Source organism: Tursiops truncatus, chromosome 12, assembly GCF_011762595.2.
Source record: "Tursiops truncatus isolate mTurTru1 chromosome 12, mTurTru1.mat.Y, whole genome shotgun sequence".
Taxonomy (NCBI): Eukaryota; Metazoa; Chordata; class Mammalia; order Artiodactyla; family Delphinidae; genus Tursiops; species Tursiops truncatus.
Genome location: NC_047045.1, coordinates 70,283,612 through 70,300,387, shown reverse-complemented (window position 1 = coordinate 70,300,387; position 16,776 = coordinate 70,283,612). Strand labels below are relative to the sequence as shown.

The 16,776-nt window shown below is 36.2% G+C and overlaps 1 protein-coding gene across 6 annotated transcripts in view; it reads left to right on the top strand.

Moving 5' to 3' along the window:
• SHPRH (SNF2 histone linker PHD RING helicase) overlaps positions 1-15,245 on the top strand; it is a 90,782-nt gene extending 75,537 nt beyond the window's left edge. For 4 of the 6 annotated variants that reach the window (XM_019951813.3, XM_019951809.3, XM_019951811.3 and 1 more), the window contains 5 exons: positions 213-305; positions 990-1,076; positions 1,856-2,034; positions 4,528-4,608; positions 5,902-7,874. In XM_019951813.3, coding sequence (XP_019807372.2) covers positions 213-305; positions 990-1,076; positions 1,856-2,034; positions 4,528-4,608; positions 5,902-5,998 — 537 coding nt within the window. In that variant the 3' untranslated portion in view covers positions 5,999-7,874. Of the gene's footprint in view, positions 1-212; positions 306-989; positions 1,077-1,855; positions 2,035-4,527; positions 4,609-5,901; positions 7,875-13,077 lie in introns of those variants that run through there. The other 2 variants (XM_019951812.3, XR_004529281.2) reach the window with 2 other exon arrangements.
• Positions 15,246-16,776: the final 1,531 nt, after the last annotated feature.

Below are 16,776 nucleotides of genomic sequence, written 5' to 3'. Positions count from 1 at the left end.
TGCGTTTTTATATTTGATTCTCTCAGGGTGTAAATCCGTATCTTGTACAGTTTGAGGCTAAAGAAAATTTCCAGCAGATACAAAATGAAAAAGGATGAACACATGCGTTCCTATCATATAGTTTTGGTAATAAGTGTTTTATGTTAGTTTTCCATTCCACTGTTAACTGGATTTTATTTGGTAATAATGTGTTTTCTTCTTTGTGTTCAAAGGGCAGCCATTCTACAAAAGTGGAAGCTGTAGTCAGAACTCTGATGAGAATCCAGCTGAGAGATCCAGGGGCTAAAGCACTTGTTTTCTCAACGGTACAATCAACATTTTCATCCTCATTGTTAACTCGGAGTGGCTTTCTGTTTCAAATCAGTTTTTATCTGAGAAATAATTGTTAATGTTTGCCAAAATGTAATTGAGATTTAGAATTACTGATAGATTTCTCCATGTTAGATTTTTTTTCTGTGTCCATTGGATAGAATTATTTTTAGAGAAATTTGATGATGCTTCACAAGGCAATTCCTATAGCTACATTTCATGTTTTTATATTAATCGTACTTAGGGGTTTTCTTATATTATTTTTAAATTGGAATCTCTAACCTTGGAAGTCATTTCATGGATGAACTTGGTTAAGGCAAAGAAAATTAAAATAACCTATTGAATAAAAGGTATTGAGTAAAGCTTCTAGTTTTCATTTTTGGGAGATAACTAACCACATCCATTAAGCACTCTGTAATTTGTTTTCTGTTGTTTATGTTTATCATAATTCATTTACTGAAGACGCTCATTTTTTTTACCCTATCTTTAACCAGCATTTGATACAAAAAAATCTTTCAGGATAGAACAAAATATATTAATGGTATTATACTTGAAGATTTTGTTTTTGTTTACTTAATTCTGAGGTATAAAGGATATTTTGGTTTAGTCACTTTTCAAATTTTTGTTATATGAAAGCTGTTTGTAAATATTTATTTTCCTATTATTTTATGTGTTCTTAGTGGCAAGATGTATTAGACATTATTTCAAAAGCTCTCACTGATAACAACATGGAATTTGCACAGATCAGTCGTGTTAAGACATTTCAGGTATGTCAAAAGACTTTACTTATGTTTTTTTGGAGTGGATTCAGTTGCAAATTGAAACTGCTCTTAACTAGCTTACTTGCATTTATTGTCTTGTGTCATATAAACCACAAAAACATGGTTTGAGTTCTTGATTAACTATAAAATTAACATTTAAAGGCAAAGTAAAGAAATTGCATTTATTTTCCATCTATTCAGTTATACCCATAGCAAACCATATTTAAAGATCTTCTGATTTGAGGTCTGTTTCTTTAATATAGGAAGAGATGGCCTATGACGCACCTTTTGAATGGACAGAGGCCTCATTGCCCCTGGGATTAAGCTCTAAAGTCACTGCATTAGGCAAACTGCGTATGGTTAAACTATGCTTACATCACACTCAGCACAATGACAGGTGCACACCTAAGTGACAAACACCAAAAAAACCACCAAGAGTAAATTTAGTAGATTCATGTCTCTTACCTCACACTCATTCTTGCATTCTTTCTCTCACTTTTTTTCCTCTAAGCTCATATAGTTTAATTTGCATACATCACATACATGTATCTTGTGATTCCATTATATATCATAAAGAACAAGAGAGGTTATGTGACCCTCTTTTTCATAAAGTCAAGCAATAAGTTTCTGTTTTCTAAAATTGCTAATTTTACATTTAATTTTCTTAGTCACTACATTTCACAATGACCTGGGTACCGTTAGGCATTTTAACATGAGCTACCTATAATATACTGCTCTTATTTTTAACTATCCAGCTAAAATTTAAACGTACCTTTCTTTTTTAGGAGAACCTTTCAGCATTTAAACATGATCCCCAAATCAATATTTTGCTGCTGCCCCTGCACACAGGTTCTAATGGATTAACTATCATCGAAGCAACTCATGTTCTCTTGGTGGAGCCCATATTGAACCCTGCCCATGAGCTTCAGGCCATAGGAAGGGTGCACCGGATTGGACAAACAAAGTAAGGGCTAAAGTTAACATCAGTAATATTTGCTCCAGTTTCTAAGATACAGATCAGCATTTAAACTCTTCATTTATGTTCATCATAACCTATTCATTTTTAGTTACTTCCTTATGTATTAAATTTTCAAGTGTTATTAGATGACCAGAAGACATTTTGAGATTTGCAACCCTCCCTCCTCCAAGCAGCAAACCCCCAAATTCTCCCAGATTTTTGTCTCCTCCTTTAGAAACTACCCTGATCATTTCATCAAAACAGCTTCTTAAAATACTTAAGACAACTACTAAGTTGAAGGCATGTATCATAACTTTGAGAAGAAATGACTTTTGATTGGCTAAAGTAGCCTGTATTTAAAAGAAGGTATATTTCGTACATGAGTGAAAACAAACAGCTCTTTTATAAATTCTTCCCCTTAGGAAAATACAGCCTTCCAGGTCCACTCTAAGAGACAATTCGTTTAGTTTAAGGCGCAAAGTAATCCTAATAGTAGATACTATGTAGTATGTACTACTTTTATTCAAATGTCAGAATGGACAATTATCCTTTATAAGGTCTGTCAAATGTATTACCTCCTGGATGTTAGATGCTTTGAATTTTTTTTTTAAATGCATCCATACTAAGCACTCATGAAATCAATATTGATTGAATACTTACCATATGTCAGGTGTTATGCTAGATCCTGAAGATGCAGATTGCATAAGACATCATTTGTTTCCCCAAGGAGATCACTATGTGGTACAGGAAACATGATTTAACATATTATAGTAGAGTGTGAGAAATAGAAGTACTGTGGTAGCAAAAGAAGGGAGTGATCTCTTGTGCCCTAGAGAGTCAGGAAAGGCTTCATTAGATTGACTCTTAAAGGAATAATTATTCCAAAGTTGGGCTAGAAAAGCGTGCTCACACAGCCAGAGTTGCCTGTGCAGAAACACAGAGGAAATAAATAACATGATATTTCTAGGGACCCTAAGAAGTGAAATTGCTGGAGTATAAAGTATGTGGAGAGGAGTGGCAGGAGACGAGGTCTTGTATGCCGTCCTCAGAAACGTGGCCTGCTTTGTAAGCAGTGGCTGGGAGAGTAAATGATGACTTTTAACCTCAAGCAAGAAAGAGACGTGTTCATCAGGCAAAATATGGCAAAATAATAAAATTGTAATAAATGCAAGCTTGTTCTAAATTACTACCAAGTAGCATTTGAAACGTACTTCTGTCTTATTGGGTTATTGCTTTTTGTTTGGTTTGGTTTTTGGCGGTGGGGTGGGGGGAGCAGGGCATTGGTTTTTTTGCTTTTTGCTTTTGTGTTATATCTTAAACATTGAGTTCTTATCATTATCTTCTAAAGCATACAGTGGACTCATCCCAGATATAACGCCACAAGTCTAAAAAGGCCACTCAACACTGTTTTACAATCCTACTATGCTTCCCTAGTAAATAGATTTTTCTACTTTCTGAGGAGACTCTCTTAAGTCTCCTGTATCTTCCTCCTCCCCTTTGAGGATGATCTTGCCTCATTCAGAGAAAACAGATACAGTCAGATTAGAAGTGCCTCATCTTTCCATCACCAGCTTGAACAGTCTACCTACATCAATACCACATAGTTCATTCAGTAAGATTTTATTGAGCTCCTCCTGTGTGCCAAGCACTGTTCTAAGTACTTGAGATGCCCTCACAGGGCTTAAACTCTAGTTGTAGGGGGTTGGTAGAGAGACAAATGGTAAACAATAAACATAATAAGTGAAATATATACTATGCTAGGAGCAAGGAAAAGAGGATTAAGAGTGCAGGCGGCTGGGCAGGAAGGCATGAAGGTTCTTATGGAGAAGGTAACAGCCGAACAAAGAAATGTGAAATGAGATAAAAAAGAAAGTCATGCAGATACCTGCCATCTCTGCCTCCGCTTTCTGCCTAAAAGTCCGTCCTCCACACAGCAGCCAAAAGGACTTCTAAAGTATAACCAAGAATAATTCAAATCATGCATTAAACCCACTGGTGGCAAGAATCCAAATTTTTGCCATGCCCTACGAGACCCTATGTGATTGGACCTCCCTGCCCTTGGTTTACAATATGCTTTGGCCATGCTAGCCTTCTTTCTGCCCCTCAGACATTTTAAGCTTGTGCCAAGCACGTTCTCTTCCCAGGACTTTGCATTTATTTGCTGCTGCTTCTACCTGGAAACCCCTTCCACTCCTCCTTTTCTTACTAGCTGTCTCATCCCCATCAGTCATGCTTCAAGTCAAGTGTCACCCTCCTCATGTCATTGTCTGCACCTGAAAATATCTTATTTTGTGTGTCTCCCCTCAATAGATACTTGTTCACTCAGATTAAATCATTTGTTGTATTCACTGTTGACCATTGCCCCCGCCAGCACCTGGTTTAGTCCCTGCCACGGTAGATACCAACTGACTGACGAATATAACATATAATGTATGAAGTTTGTTTGTTCTAATTTGTTTTAAGGTGTTTTTAAACTTATAATTGTTATGTACCTTCTAGACCCACTATTGTACACAGATTCTTAATTAAAGCAACAATAGAAGAAAGAATGCAAGCAATGCTGAAAACCGCCGAGAGGAGGTACGTAACAGTTTACTTCAAGTGGACAGGAGAAGTTTTCCTGTTCATAAAAGGTTGTATAGGTGTGTAGAACTTCTTCACCTAGATGACCACTTAGTCAACCAAAAGATAGAAGTGCAAATGCTTTTTAAAAGCATGGTATGGCATTTTACCTCTCCAAAATTTCCCAGTTAGTACTTTGGGCATTCTATATTTGACTTAGTTTATTAATAGGGATTGTAATATATAAAAATATTTAAACTGTCCTACTATTAAAGAAACTTCAGTTCAGAGCTAGTATACTTTAAATCACCCATGTGTATTGGGGCGGGGGGTGGAGGGAGGAACTATCGTACATTTCTTTGCCACTGGATTACTTTTTAAATGAAATCTATCTTTATGTCCAACCTAAAAGCTTTAGTCTGATAGCTGTAACATGAAATTTAGAGTGCTGCTTGATACATCACACTGGTTAGTCACATGCAAGTAGAAAGGTCTGGACTTAAAACTAGGCCGGTAATTGTGGCATTAATTTCAAAGGCAGAACAGAAGCAGAGAGACCAGAACAGCCTTAATTTTGAAAACTTAAGTTTGGAATCATAAAACTTCCTAACATTTATTTCCTAATTAATTTTCTTTAAAGTCATTTTGAAACGTAAACTAATACCTAACTGAATCCTTGTGAGATAGGTATGATTGGAAGATACACTCAGAAGAGATGATTGCCTTAGAAGCGATTGTTTCCACAGAGGTACTTTGCATAGCAAAGAAGCCATTGGAAACCAGAAATTCTCTTTCATTGGGGGTCTGGGAAAGAAAGGCTACCACAAGAGCTTTTTGCCTCAAGCATGAAGGCTTTTTGTTAGTGGTGTTTCCATATGTCACAGAATTCAGTGCTTATATATAAGCTGCCTCAATAAAACAGCAATTAAAAGAGCTGTTGAATTTTTCTTGAAACAAATTAACTTCAGATACTAAGAAGGTAAGTTGTAAGGTGAGAGCTTTAGTACTAGCTGGCCGGGGTTTTGTTTCTTTGTTTTATTAATTGTGCAGAGAAAGACATTTTATGACCAAGTTTGAAAATGGTATATAGAAATCTTCACTAATTTTAAGAAGTTGTAATAATGATCCCATTGCCTACTTTCTTCCAGGAGTTTCCTATAACTCAATTACAAAAACTTAGAACAAATATGTTCTTATATAAGAATATAATATTATGTACTATTATGTCTTATATTATTATTATAAAGACAAATAGAATAATTTATTCCTTGGGGTTTCTTTCTGATTCTGCTCACTTGCAAAATCCTGCAGTCACACAAGTCCATCAGCGAAACATTCCGAGGCCTCTGTCTTGACCGTGGCTGATCTGGCAGACCTATTTACCAAAGAAACTGAAGACCTTGAATGAAGTACACTTGATTCAGTCCACAGACTTTAATGTGTTTTAAATTTTTCATAGTTTAAAGAATAAAGTTATAAGTTAAACAATCCAGTAGATGTCAGTAAACAGTGTTCTTAGTTGAATGAATTTATTTCTTTTTCAGTTGTACAGTGTCCTAGTAGTTATTGAGTTATTTCCAATATACTGTTTCCACAATAGCTATAAAGATTTTTAATTCTACACTCCCAATAAAATATTTGTTTTTGTTCCAAAGAGTACCTCTATCTGAGGGAATTAAGAGAGGTAATGTGTACTTTTCTTTTGGTAAGATCAGTCTTAAAAAGAGTTAGAATAACAGAGTAAGTCAACTAGTCTCGTTGTACATGACCTGTTATACTCTACCAACTAGATCTCATCTTTGAAAGAGCCTTCAGTATCTTTAGCACATGATTCACCAATATCTTATTAGTGATATTGTTAAAAGATGGTGAACTATGTTAGCTCCTAATTCTTTGAGTAAATGTAGACTGTAACTCCATAAATAGTAACTTTAGAGTAATGCAACTCCTAACAATAAGTTAATATTAGACAATTATTTCTTTTCTCTGTATCTTGCCACTAAAAATCAAAACTCTGCACACTTTAAGTATTTCTATTCTATGTTAAGTATTATCAGTGTAAGCAGTTAACTTTAGCCTTTCTAAGTGTATTAATGTTTACTTTCCTTAAAATTATCTAAACTGCTTTCTCTACTTTTAATTTGTCTGATTGAGTTTTTACGTGTTTTAAGATTGATGTATCTGTAAATATTGCAATGTTTATCATTTCAATTCTTATCATTATAATATGGCAGGGGTTTTTTTTATCGTTATTATACTAATGTCCTGGGTTCTTTTCCTTTCCCATGTTCTCGTGTAACTAGACTTTTAATCATTAATATCTAAATTTATGATAGGATTTGTTATTTCATTCCACTAGTACTTTCCTCAAGGACTAGTATTTGATCTTTGGAGCAAGAGAATGTCATATTCACATAAGCAAATAATTGCAAGTGATAATAACCTAGTGTTTCTTCTTCTGTGAAGAATTAATGGACTTTGAAATTGCTAAATAAGGAGTAGCTTGTTGTATCCTAGCCGTTTGATGTAATACAGATGTTCTTGGTTTGTTTTCTTTGAGCCTTCAGAGTTTTAAATGACCCTCAGGACTCATTAGCTCCTACTTAGTTGCCCAGAAAACTGTAATAGAAATATACCCTGGATCACATTTGTCCGAGAGGCTTTGGTGCTTAGTTAAGGTGCATTTTCTTATTCTGGTTTATAGGGTGACATAATTCAACTGAAGAAAACACACACACATTTTTGGTGCTTATTTTCTTCAGTTGAAGGAAGATATGCATTGATTCTTTTATATGAAATATTAAACAGAACTATTATTTTTGTAGCTCTTTACGTGTTATAAAGAGCTTTCCTATACATTCACGTGCTTAATTTGCCCAACAGTCCTGTGAAGTTGATATAATTAATATCATTCCTGTTTGAAAGGTAGAGAACTGAGATTCAGAAATATTGAGAAATGTGCCTATGACACACAGCAAGTAAACAGTGGAGCCAAGGTCCCCTGACTGCAAATCTCATGTTCTTTCTCTAAATCATATACCTTGTTGAGATTCAGAAGGCCCATGGTTATAATTTAATGATGAACATATTTCAGTATTTCTTTTTGTTTGTTTCCTAGTATTCCTTTCTGCGCTACAGTTTTAGGGAAAACAATTTGATATGCTTTAATTTTGTAAAAAAAAATATAAATATATAAATATACCTATCTGTATTAGAGAAAACCTGCTCTTATTTATTTCTGTAAAATATTATCAATTAAATAAATATTTTAGTGTAAATTGAAATTTGGGGATTTATTTAATTTCTGATCCATAGAACATACTGCGTGGTTTTGGGGGTTTTGTTTTGTTTTGTTGTTTTGTTTTTGTTTTTTTGGGGGGGGTTGTTTTTTGTTTGTTTTGGTCTCTCCACAAAAGGTGTCAAAATTGTTTATACCACAGAATCCAATATTTTATAGACATTTATTATTTCTTCAAAACTGTTGTGACACTTCTCCCAAATGATTGTTCAGAACAAATTCAGATCTCGTCCCCACATCTTGGCTGCAAGCAAAGGACTTCTTTGTTTCCTCCTTCCATCATTTTATATTCTCTGAAATATCACTATACTTATAAATAGTTGTTCTTAAATGGGTGCTTTATTAATGAACCAGTGAGAAGAAAAAAATGAGGTAGTTGGAGTCCTTAGCTGAAATGCCTTTGGATCTGGGGCCGCATCTCTGTTTAAAGAATTGAAGTGAGCTTACTAGGACTGAAAAGACTTATTTATAGACGATGTGAAATGCATATACCTAATTCCTTAGTCTTTTGCTTCAAACCCAGCTAGCTTTACTATGTCTATTGCAGCTTCAACTTTTCTCTCTGTATGTGATCTCAGTAGAATGGCCCATGTTTTAGGGATACAGTATTAGGGATTGGTCCCTTTCATATCATATTAATAACAAAAAACTGAAAACTCTCTACATTGATAATTCAACATATAACCACAAATTCTTTATAAACAATTATCAGACTTAACAATACTTGTCAAAATATTTAGGATTTGAATTTAATAATGCAAGATTAATCAACTCAAGTTACCTTGTTAAGTAGACAAAGGAAGAAATGATGTCTTTTAAATCTTCTGCTCTCGTTTACTAGTCCTCCCAAGATTTAGTGTGCTTGAGTTCTTTATGTTTATTAAACTACAGGATAATCTTCGAGAAATGCAGAAATCACCTGTGCTAGAAGACCTCAGCCTTAGTTAAGCTGAATAAAAAGTATCTTTCAGTTTTTCTAGAATTTAAACGAAATCCCACAATTATATGCCATTTCTTAATTTCTAACTGACATATCAATATAAAAATGAAATGTTATTAAAACGGTACAGTACAAGCAATGTGTTTTAAACCTGTCTACTCTGATAAAGGAAATCTAATCCTCAATGATGCTTCTTCAAAGTGGGATCAGTCAACTCTATATTTTATATAATTTACAAGAATTTCCATGTACTTCTGTTACATTGTGAATGTGATGTAAACACTATCACACGTAAGGCTTGAATATGAACCACTTGCAAGCCTTCCTTTAGAGGAAGGCTGTGTGAGTAATTGATAACCCCAAAGGGAATTCAGTTCTTACAGTGGGTATATGGTGTTGCCTCTGAGTTGAATAACAGACAGTATCACGTACAGAAAATAGCAGGAGAACTTGGCTGGGACCAAAGTTGGCATCTCCAGCTTTCCCATTCCTTCAGTCAGGCTTTCAGAGACCTGCATACCTTGTCTTTGAAGTTCCCATACCATCCCTTAACCCTATTCCGTTATTTAATATCAGTGACTCTCAAGACTGATTTTGTCCATTAAAACTGACTTTGCTATATTGAAACCAAATCCTTTGTACTACAGCATATGCTTTTTACTTGCAAAATAGAAATAAAATTTAACCTCCATTATCTGTGTAATGATTCTTTGTATGGGTGACTATTATTATTATTAAATTATTAGGTAACTTTTGCTTTCTGCCTTTCAGATATTCCATACCTTCAGCCTTTACTTAAAGAACTCCCTCTCCAAACCCCTTTGGTATCTTTGTCTCCTAATAGACCTGCTCTTATGTTCCACATCCTTGATAGAGCCTATTCAAGGAGCAGTTTTGAGCAAGGACCTGTTTTCAACACATGGGATCTTTTCAGATCCGTGATTTGTATGTCTCACGGTTCTGATCCCTGAATTCTCCATGTCTTACAGAGCAAACATCTGTGCCCAGATTTCCTTAGAAACTACTTCCTCCTCACTTTATTAATAATTTATTTGGGGTATATCTACTGAGATGACCTGCGCTTATTTTCTTTCAAGACCATTTCATGTATATTTGCCACATCCCTAATTCTGAGCTCAGAATTATAAAGGCACCTTATGCCCCTTTGTTTCCCTGCTTCCCAATCAAATGAGTGCTACACCCAGTTTTTTTTCCCAGACTGTTTGTAAAAATGTCCATCAACTAAAATGAAAACACTACTGTTTGTTGACCATACTGAGTATATTTTCCTTTGGCTGTCACAGAATATTGTCTTCTTTGCTCAGTGCAAACCTGTGTTTTAAAAGGGAATGTATTTTAGTCCCTGATCTCGCTCTGTTGTATTAGAATGTTTATAAATGATTAGCTAGCTATAAAACTGTTAAAAGCATCATTGTGGAATATTGCTTAATTAAAACTTCCTCAGTGCTTTTCACTTTTTAATTGATAATCAGATTACTGCTTATATGCTGCAGGTGACCGCTTCTACCCTGAACTCATTCAGCTTCCCAGAGAATTGTCTACCAGCATGATACAGTACAAGTAAAGGTGTTACATGGCACTTCGCCTTCCTATCAAGTTGTTAACGATGACTCAATTAAGTAGACATCCAGTTTATGCAGTGAGTTGTTTTTAAGGGAGGATTACTTTTACTCATGATCTTTCCATATACATACAGCAAAAGATTAGCACGTTTCCTACTTAAATGGCTTTGGTCTTTCAAGCATCACCATAAAGATCTTTACTGAGGGCTTCCCTGGTGGTGCAGTGGTTGAGAGTCCGCCTGCCAATGCAAGGGACACGGGTTCGTGCCCCGGTCCGGGAAGATCCCACATGCCGCGGAGCGGCTGGGCCCATGAGCCATGGCCGCTGAGCCTGCGCGTCCGGAGCCTGTGCTCCATGACGGGAGAGGCCACAACAGTGAGAGGCCCGCATACCCAAAAAAAAAAAAAAAAAAAGATCTTGATTGAGTAAACTACTTTTTAATTCTCTCTCCCTTCCTTCCTCTTTGTTCTTTTCCTCCTTGGTTTTAAAACTGTATGTCTAGGTACTGGAAGAGCAGTTTATTCACCATCACGTAAAAGGGTACTTATCAGACCCCCACCCAAGTGTCCTAACCTGGAGTCAGTGGGCCCTTGGGAGGAAGAGGTTTCCCAGATGAGCTTCAGAGGATAAGCCCCCCAAATTGTATACAGTCTGCAGCTCCCTGGAGAGAGTCCTGTAGCAGCCCAAACTGACAAAGACATAACCCATATGAACAGAAGGTCTTTAGAGTCCTCAATAATTTTGATGCACATAAAGGTCCTGAGACCAAAAATTTTGCGAACAACTACAATAGACTCTTTTTAAATTATCTTCAATGTCTCCTCACCAAGAACAAGGCAAGGAATGGGCTAAATTTTTCTAGCCAAGTTTGTGGTAAGTTGCTATATACACAATTTTATTGATCATAGGCAAAGGCCTACTGTAGAAAGAAGTCTACCCACGCAGCGACAGCAAGTCTGGTGGACTGTAGCACAAGGAGTTCCATTTAATTTTGCATCTTACACTTTGTTTTAAAAAAAGTTAAATGGTTGAGGTTGCTTATAACAGCTGACTTTAAACCAAAAGCCATCTCCGTATGAATACAAAGTAAACTGATATTCAGAGTGACTGCTCTATGACCACAGAGATACTTGTCACCTGTGAGGCTCAGTTTTATGAGGCATTTTGTCTAGGCTGTAATCCCAGTTATCCAATCAAACACTGTGTGTTGCTGTGACAGTGTTTTACAGATATGATTAAAGTCCATAATCAGCTGACTTTAAGGGAGATTATTCTGGATGACCTGGGCAGGCTTGGTTTAATCAGTTGAATGGCCTTCGAAGCAGAAGTGAAACTTCCCAGAAGGAGAAATTCCATCTGTGGGCAGCAGTTTCAGCTCATGCCTGAGAGTTCCAGCCTGCCCTTCCCGATGGCCTACCCTATGGACTTGCCTAACTGGCCTCCACGGTCACATGAGCCAATACCTTGCCATAAGTCCTGGTTTTGTTTCTCTGGTTGAACTCCGACTCATACACTACCCTTGGGGAAACAAATGGGTGATAGGGTTTATGCTACCACTTTTAAATAGCATCGTAATGTTTCTAAGAAAACATACCCCAAAGTGTTTAGCCATGACTTAAACATCAAAGAATAAAGATTGCACCCCCAAAAATAGGACAGTTTATGAGTATCATTGGCTCATTAGTGGCCTCTGGTGTGGCATGTACACATTCTAGGGATAGGCAAGGAAATCCATTAAGATGTGGAAAGAAGATATTGGAACTTACACAGAGTGGAGGGTTATTTATAAAGGAGAAATTAAGCTTCCTCTTATTTAATATCAGATCAACACCAACACCTTTATTCCCATCCATTCATATGGCAATCACATGTCATCTGTGTAAGTGAATATGGGAGCTACGATACTATCAGGCAAAGAAAGTGTGAAGAATTTCATCCTTATAAGATGTCAGCAGGGAGGAGCTAGTCTACTGAATGCAGAGGAGGACAGGCCTGAAGCATCCAGCATGATTTTGATTATCCGTGAGAAAGGAAATTTTAAACAAAATGAGTTCTCAAAGGAGATAGTGAAATCGTTTATGAAAGATTTTAAGTACAAGTGAACTTTAAGGCTCTTTTAAATCTTGTAGATGAAGCACTGTGGTATTTTCCATTTTAGATTTTTCTTTCTCCCAGAATACGTGGTGTTAAGTTCCAGAATCTCTTTAGCCAAGTGAATAATAACAAAAAAAAGGGAGGCTGCTATTTCCTTTTCTAAAAAGTTAGTAAATATACAACTATTTCTTTTTAAAAATTTATCAAAGAATTCAGTGAATTCAGTAGAACGGGCATTGCCTCTCTTTGGGTGTGCAGTAAATAGTTGCTGAATTTAATTGGTTGAAATAACTGGTAAACACGGTCCACACCAGAGCAGAGTTGTGTGGGTTACTAAAACATCTGCAAACGTCCTGTCCGTTAAAGAGCACTAGCTAATAAACACTGAGAAATAAGATAACACTTCTCCTATAACTGCACTATTCCTGTGTGTTTCATATTTAATTGTAAGACGTGCTGTTTGAATCTGTTCTTTGTGATATCAGGAACGAATTGTTACACTATTATCTCTCTAAGATTGATTGAAAATTGCCTAAAGCTATTTGTTTCTTTTGGACTCCTATGAATCCAGCTGCCAAGAAAAGTGCTGCCTCTGCCCTGAAATCACAAGGCAACAGCGGATCCCAGATATAAAGAAACAGTGAAACCTGCTGAGAAGACTACCATTCAGGATAAGACACTATAGTGTGTCTCTTATACTAGACAAAATCGTGGGTCGTTTTCCTTTTCAGTTGGAGGCAAACTGGACCTTAAAAAGCACTGATATCCAACAATAAAAAGACAAATAATCCAATTTTTAAATGGGCAAAGGATTTTTTAATAGAAATATTTTTATTTCAAAACAAAAACATCAAAATCTTAAGAAGCCTAAGAGTTCTATAAAATTACTTCAAAAAACATCATGTATATTTTGTATTGCCACAATATAATATCACTAAATATGTTTGCCCTCAAATACGATTATCAGGTAGTCAGTACAAACAGTAGCCATTCTAACCTTAAGGGGTTTTTTTTTCCAGCTTTAATGAGGAATAATTGACAAATATAATTGTATATATTTAAGGTATACAATGTGATGATTTGATATACATATACATTGTGAAATGATTACCAAAATAAGACAATTAACACATCTATCACCTCACATAATTAACTCTGTGTGTATGTGTGGTAAGAAGACTTAAGATATATTCTCAGCAAGTTTCAGTATACAATACTATATTATTAACTATGGTCATCACACTGTACATACTCATAACTGAAAGTCTGTAAACTTTGACATATATCTCCCCTCTGAGGAAGATAAGTGACCAATAAGCACATGAAAAGATGATCAACAGCATTAGTCACTCGGGAAATGTAAATCAAAACCATCAAAACCCTAATGAAGAGGTTGGTGGAGGGGGAGAGAGGAATGAATAAGCAGAGCCCAGAGGATTTTTAGGGCAGTGAAACAATTCTGTGTGATGGCTACAATGGTGGATACATGCTACTATTTATTGTCAAAACCTGTATAAAGTCTACACCACCAAGAGTGAACCCTAATGTAAACTATGGACCTTGAGTTATAACGATGTGACAAAATAGTTTCATCAGTTGTAACAAGTTACAAATTTACCACTTTGATGTGTGATATTGATAGTGGGAGACCTGGGGGTAGGTGGAGATGGGTGGGAGGTTTCTGAGAACACTGTACGTGCTGCTCAATTTTTCTGTGAACCTAAAATGGCTAAAAACAATGAACTCTGTTAAAAAAAAAGACACACAATGAAATATCATTTCACACCCACTAGGATGACTATAATCAAAACAATGACAAGTTTGGGCAAGGAAATGGAAAATTGGAAGCCTCATCTAGTGCTGGTGGGAATGTAAAATGGTATAGCCACTTTGGAAAACAGTTTGTCCATTTCTTAAAAAGTTAAACATACACTTACCAGCTATGCCACTCCTAAGTGTTTACTGAAAAGAAAACATATATCCATACAATGACTTGAATGTGAATAATTTGGCAGTTTGCAAATTGTTAAACACAGAGTTACCATATGACCCAGGAATTCCATTCCTAGGAATATTAGTCATCTAGGGCTGCCATAACAAAATACCACAGTCTGGGTGGCTTAAACAACAGGAATTTTATCCTCACAGTTCTGGAGGCTAGAGGTTGAAGATCAAGGTGTCCTCACATGGTCTCTCCTCCGTGTGCATCCACCCCTAGTGTCTCTCTTCTTATAAGGACACAAGTCATATTGAATTAGGGCCCCCACCCTAAAACTTATTCTTATCAGCATTATTTACAATATACAAAAGTGGAAACAACACAAATGTTGGTCAGATGATATATGGATAAACAAAATGTTGTATATATTTACAATAGAATATTATTTGGGCACAGTAAAGAAAAAATGTACTGAGACGTGCTACAAAAGGATGGATCTTGAAAACATGCTAAGTGAAAGAAACCAGTAGTAAAAATACTATATGCTCCTATTTATATGAAATGTCTAGAATAGTCAAATCTATAGAATCAAAAAAGTACATTAGTGGTTGCCTAGGTCTGGGGGTGCTGGGGTATGTGGAGTGACTGCTAAGGGGCATGAGGTTTCTTTATGGCATGATGAAAATATTTTAAACTTAGATTGTAGTGATAGTTGCACAATTCTGTGAGTATACTTAAAAAATTGAATTGTACACTTCGATGGCTGGGTTTTATGGTATATGAATTATATCTCAATAAAAACATTTTAAAACATTTTTTAACACAGCACAAGGGTTTTTTGGTTTTTTAAAAGTAATTTGGCATGCAAAAGCTTTAGAAGAGCCTATTCTAGATTAAAATGAGACAGATGGTCTTCAAAATATCAGGCATATTTTGTTGAGAATATTGTACTGGGGGCCTGTGAATCTCATTGATATCTGGCAGCCACAGTTAAAATGTGTGTGTGTGGAGCATCTCGAATAGCTAGCTGTAACTGACACTCAACTGAATAGATAGCCATGGGATTGGAATGAATAAAGAATGCATAGATAGGGCTTCCCTGGTGGCGCAGTGGTTGAGAGTCCGCCTGCCGATGCAGGGAACACAGGTTCGTGCCCTGGTCCGGGAAGATCCCACATGCCGCGGAGTGGCTGGGCCCGTGAACCATGGCCACCCAGCCTGCGTGTCCGGAGCCTGTGCTCTGCAACGGGAGAGGCCACAACAGTGAGAGGCCCCCGTACCGCAAAAAAAATAAATAAATAAATAAATGCATAGATAAAGTTCTTAGACATGAAACAAAGGTGACTATTATCTTTCAAAGACTCGTTAACCCTCACGATATTCTTAGTAAAGCCTTAATTTGGCACACTTGCCAGTTTCCAATAAAGAATCATATGGTCTTCCAACTCACCTAATGACTGTAAATCTTATAACTTCAACCTAGTGGGTTCTTCCCATCCTAGAGACGCAATATAGTGCCAATCTTCCTTTGACACTCAAATATTGAGTTGAACGATTGAACTGTAAGGCTCAGCTAAAGGAATGCATTTGTGATGTGAGCTGTGGAATGAGCTATGAGCAACGGCATGAGTCAGAGATTCTCAACCTTAGCATTACTGACTGACATTTTGGGCTAGATAACTCTTGTGCGGAATGTCCTTTGCTCCATAAGATGTTTAGCTGTATCTCTGGCCTCTACTCATGAGATGCTATTAGCATACCCCACCCCCAAAATGACAACCAAAAATGCTCCCAGGCATAAGCAAATATCTCTGGGGGGTACAAAATTGAGAACAATAAGTCAAGAAATACTTAATCATTTTCCATGGTAATAACACAGACCATGTATCAAAAGGAAAATTCCATATATTTGACTTTTACTTCACTAGTATAAGCTCTGTTGGTTTGTAATATTAAGAATATTGTGTAATAAGTGGTGTCACTGATATTACAAATTTAGGTGACCATATTATTTGCCAAGGATATTTGGAAGATTGTCATATTTTGCTCTTAAATTTGAATCTGATGTTGAACGGCCAGCGCGGAGCCACAGAAAGAATTATATTTCTATTATAGTAAAAGACTGCCCTTGGACACATAAATGGAAACATTTGAAAGCAATTGAAATGTAATTGTGTAATTAACTTTGCCATGTAGCAAAAGATTTGCTATCCACTGACAGAGAATTTGCAAATACACTCGTTGTCTTTATCATTATGGACACCAGCTCATCATGGCAGAACTCACATTCATTGTCCTTCAAGCCTATCAATTAAATCATCTAAGAAAAAA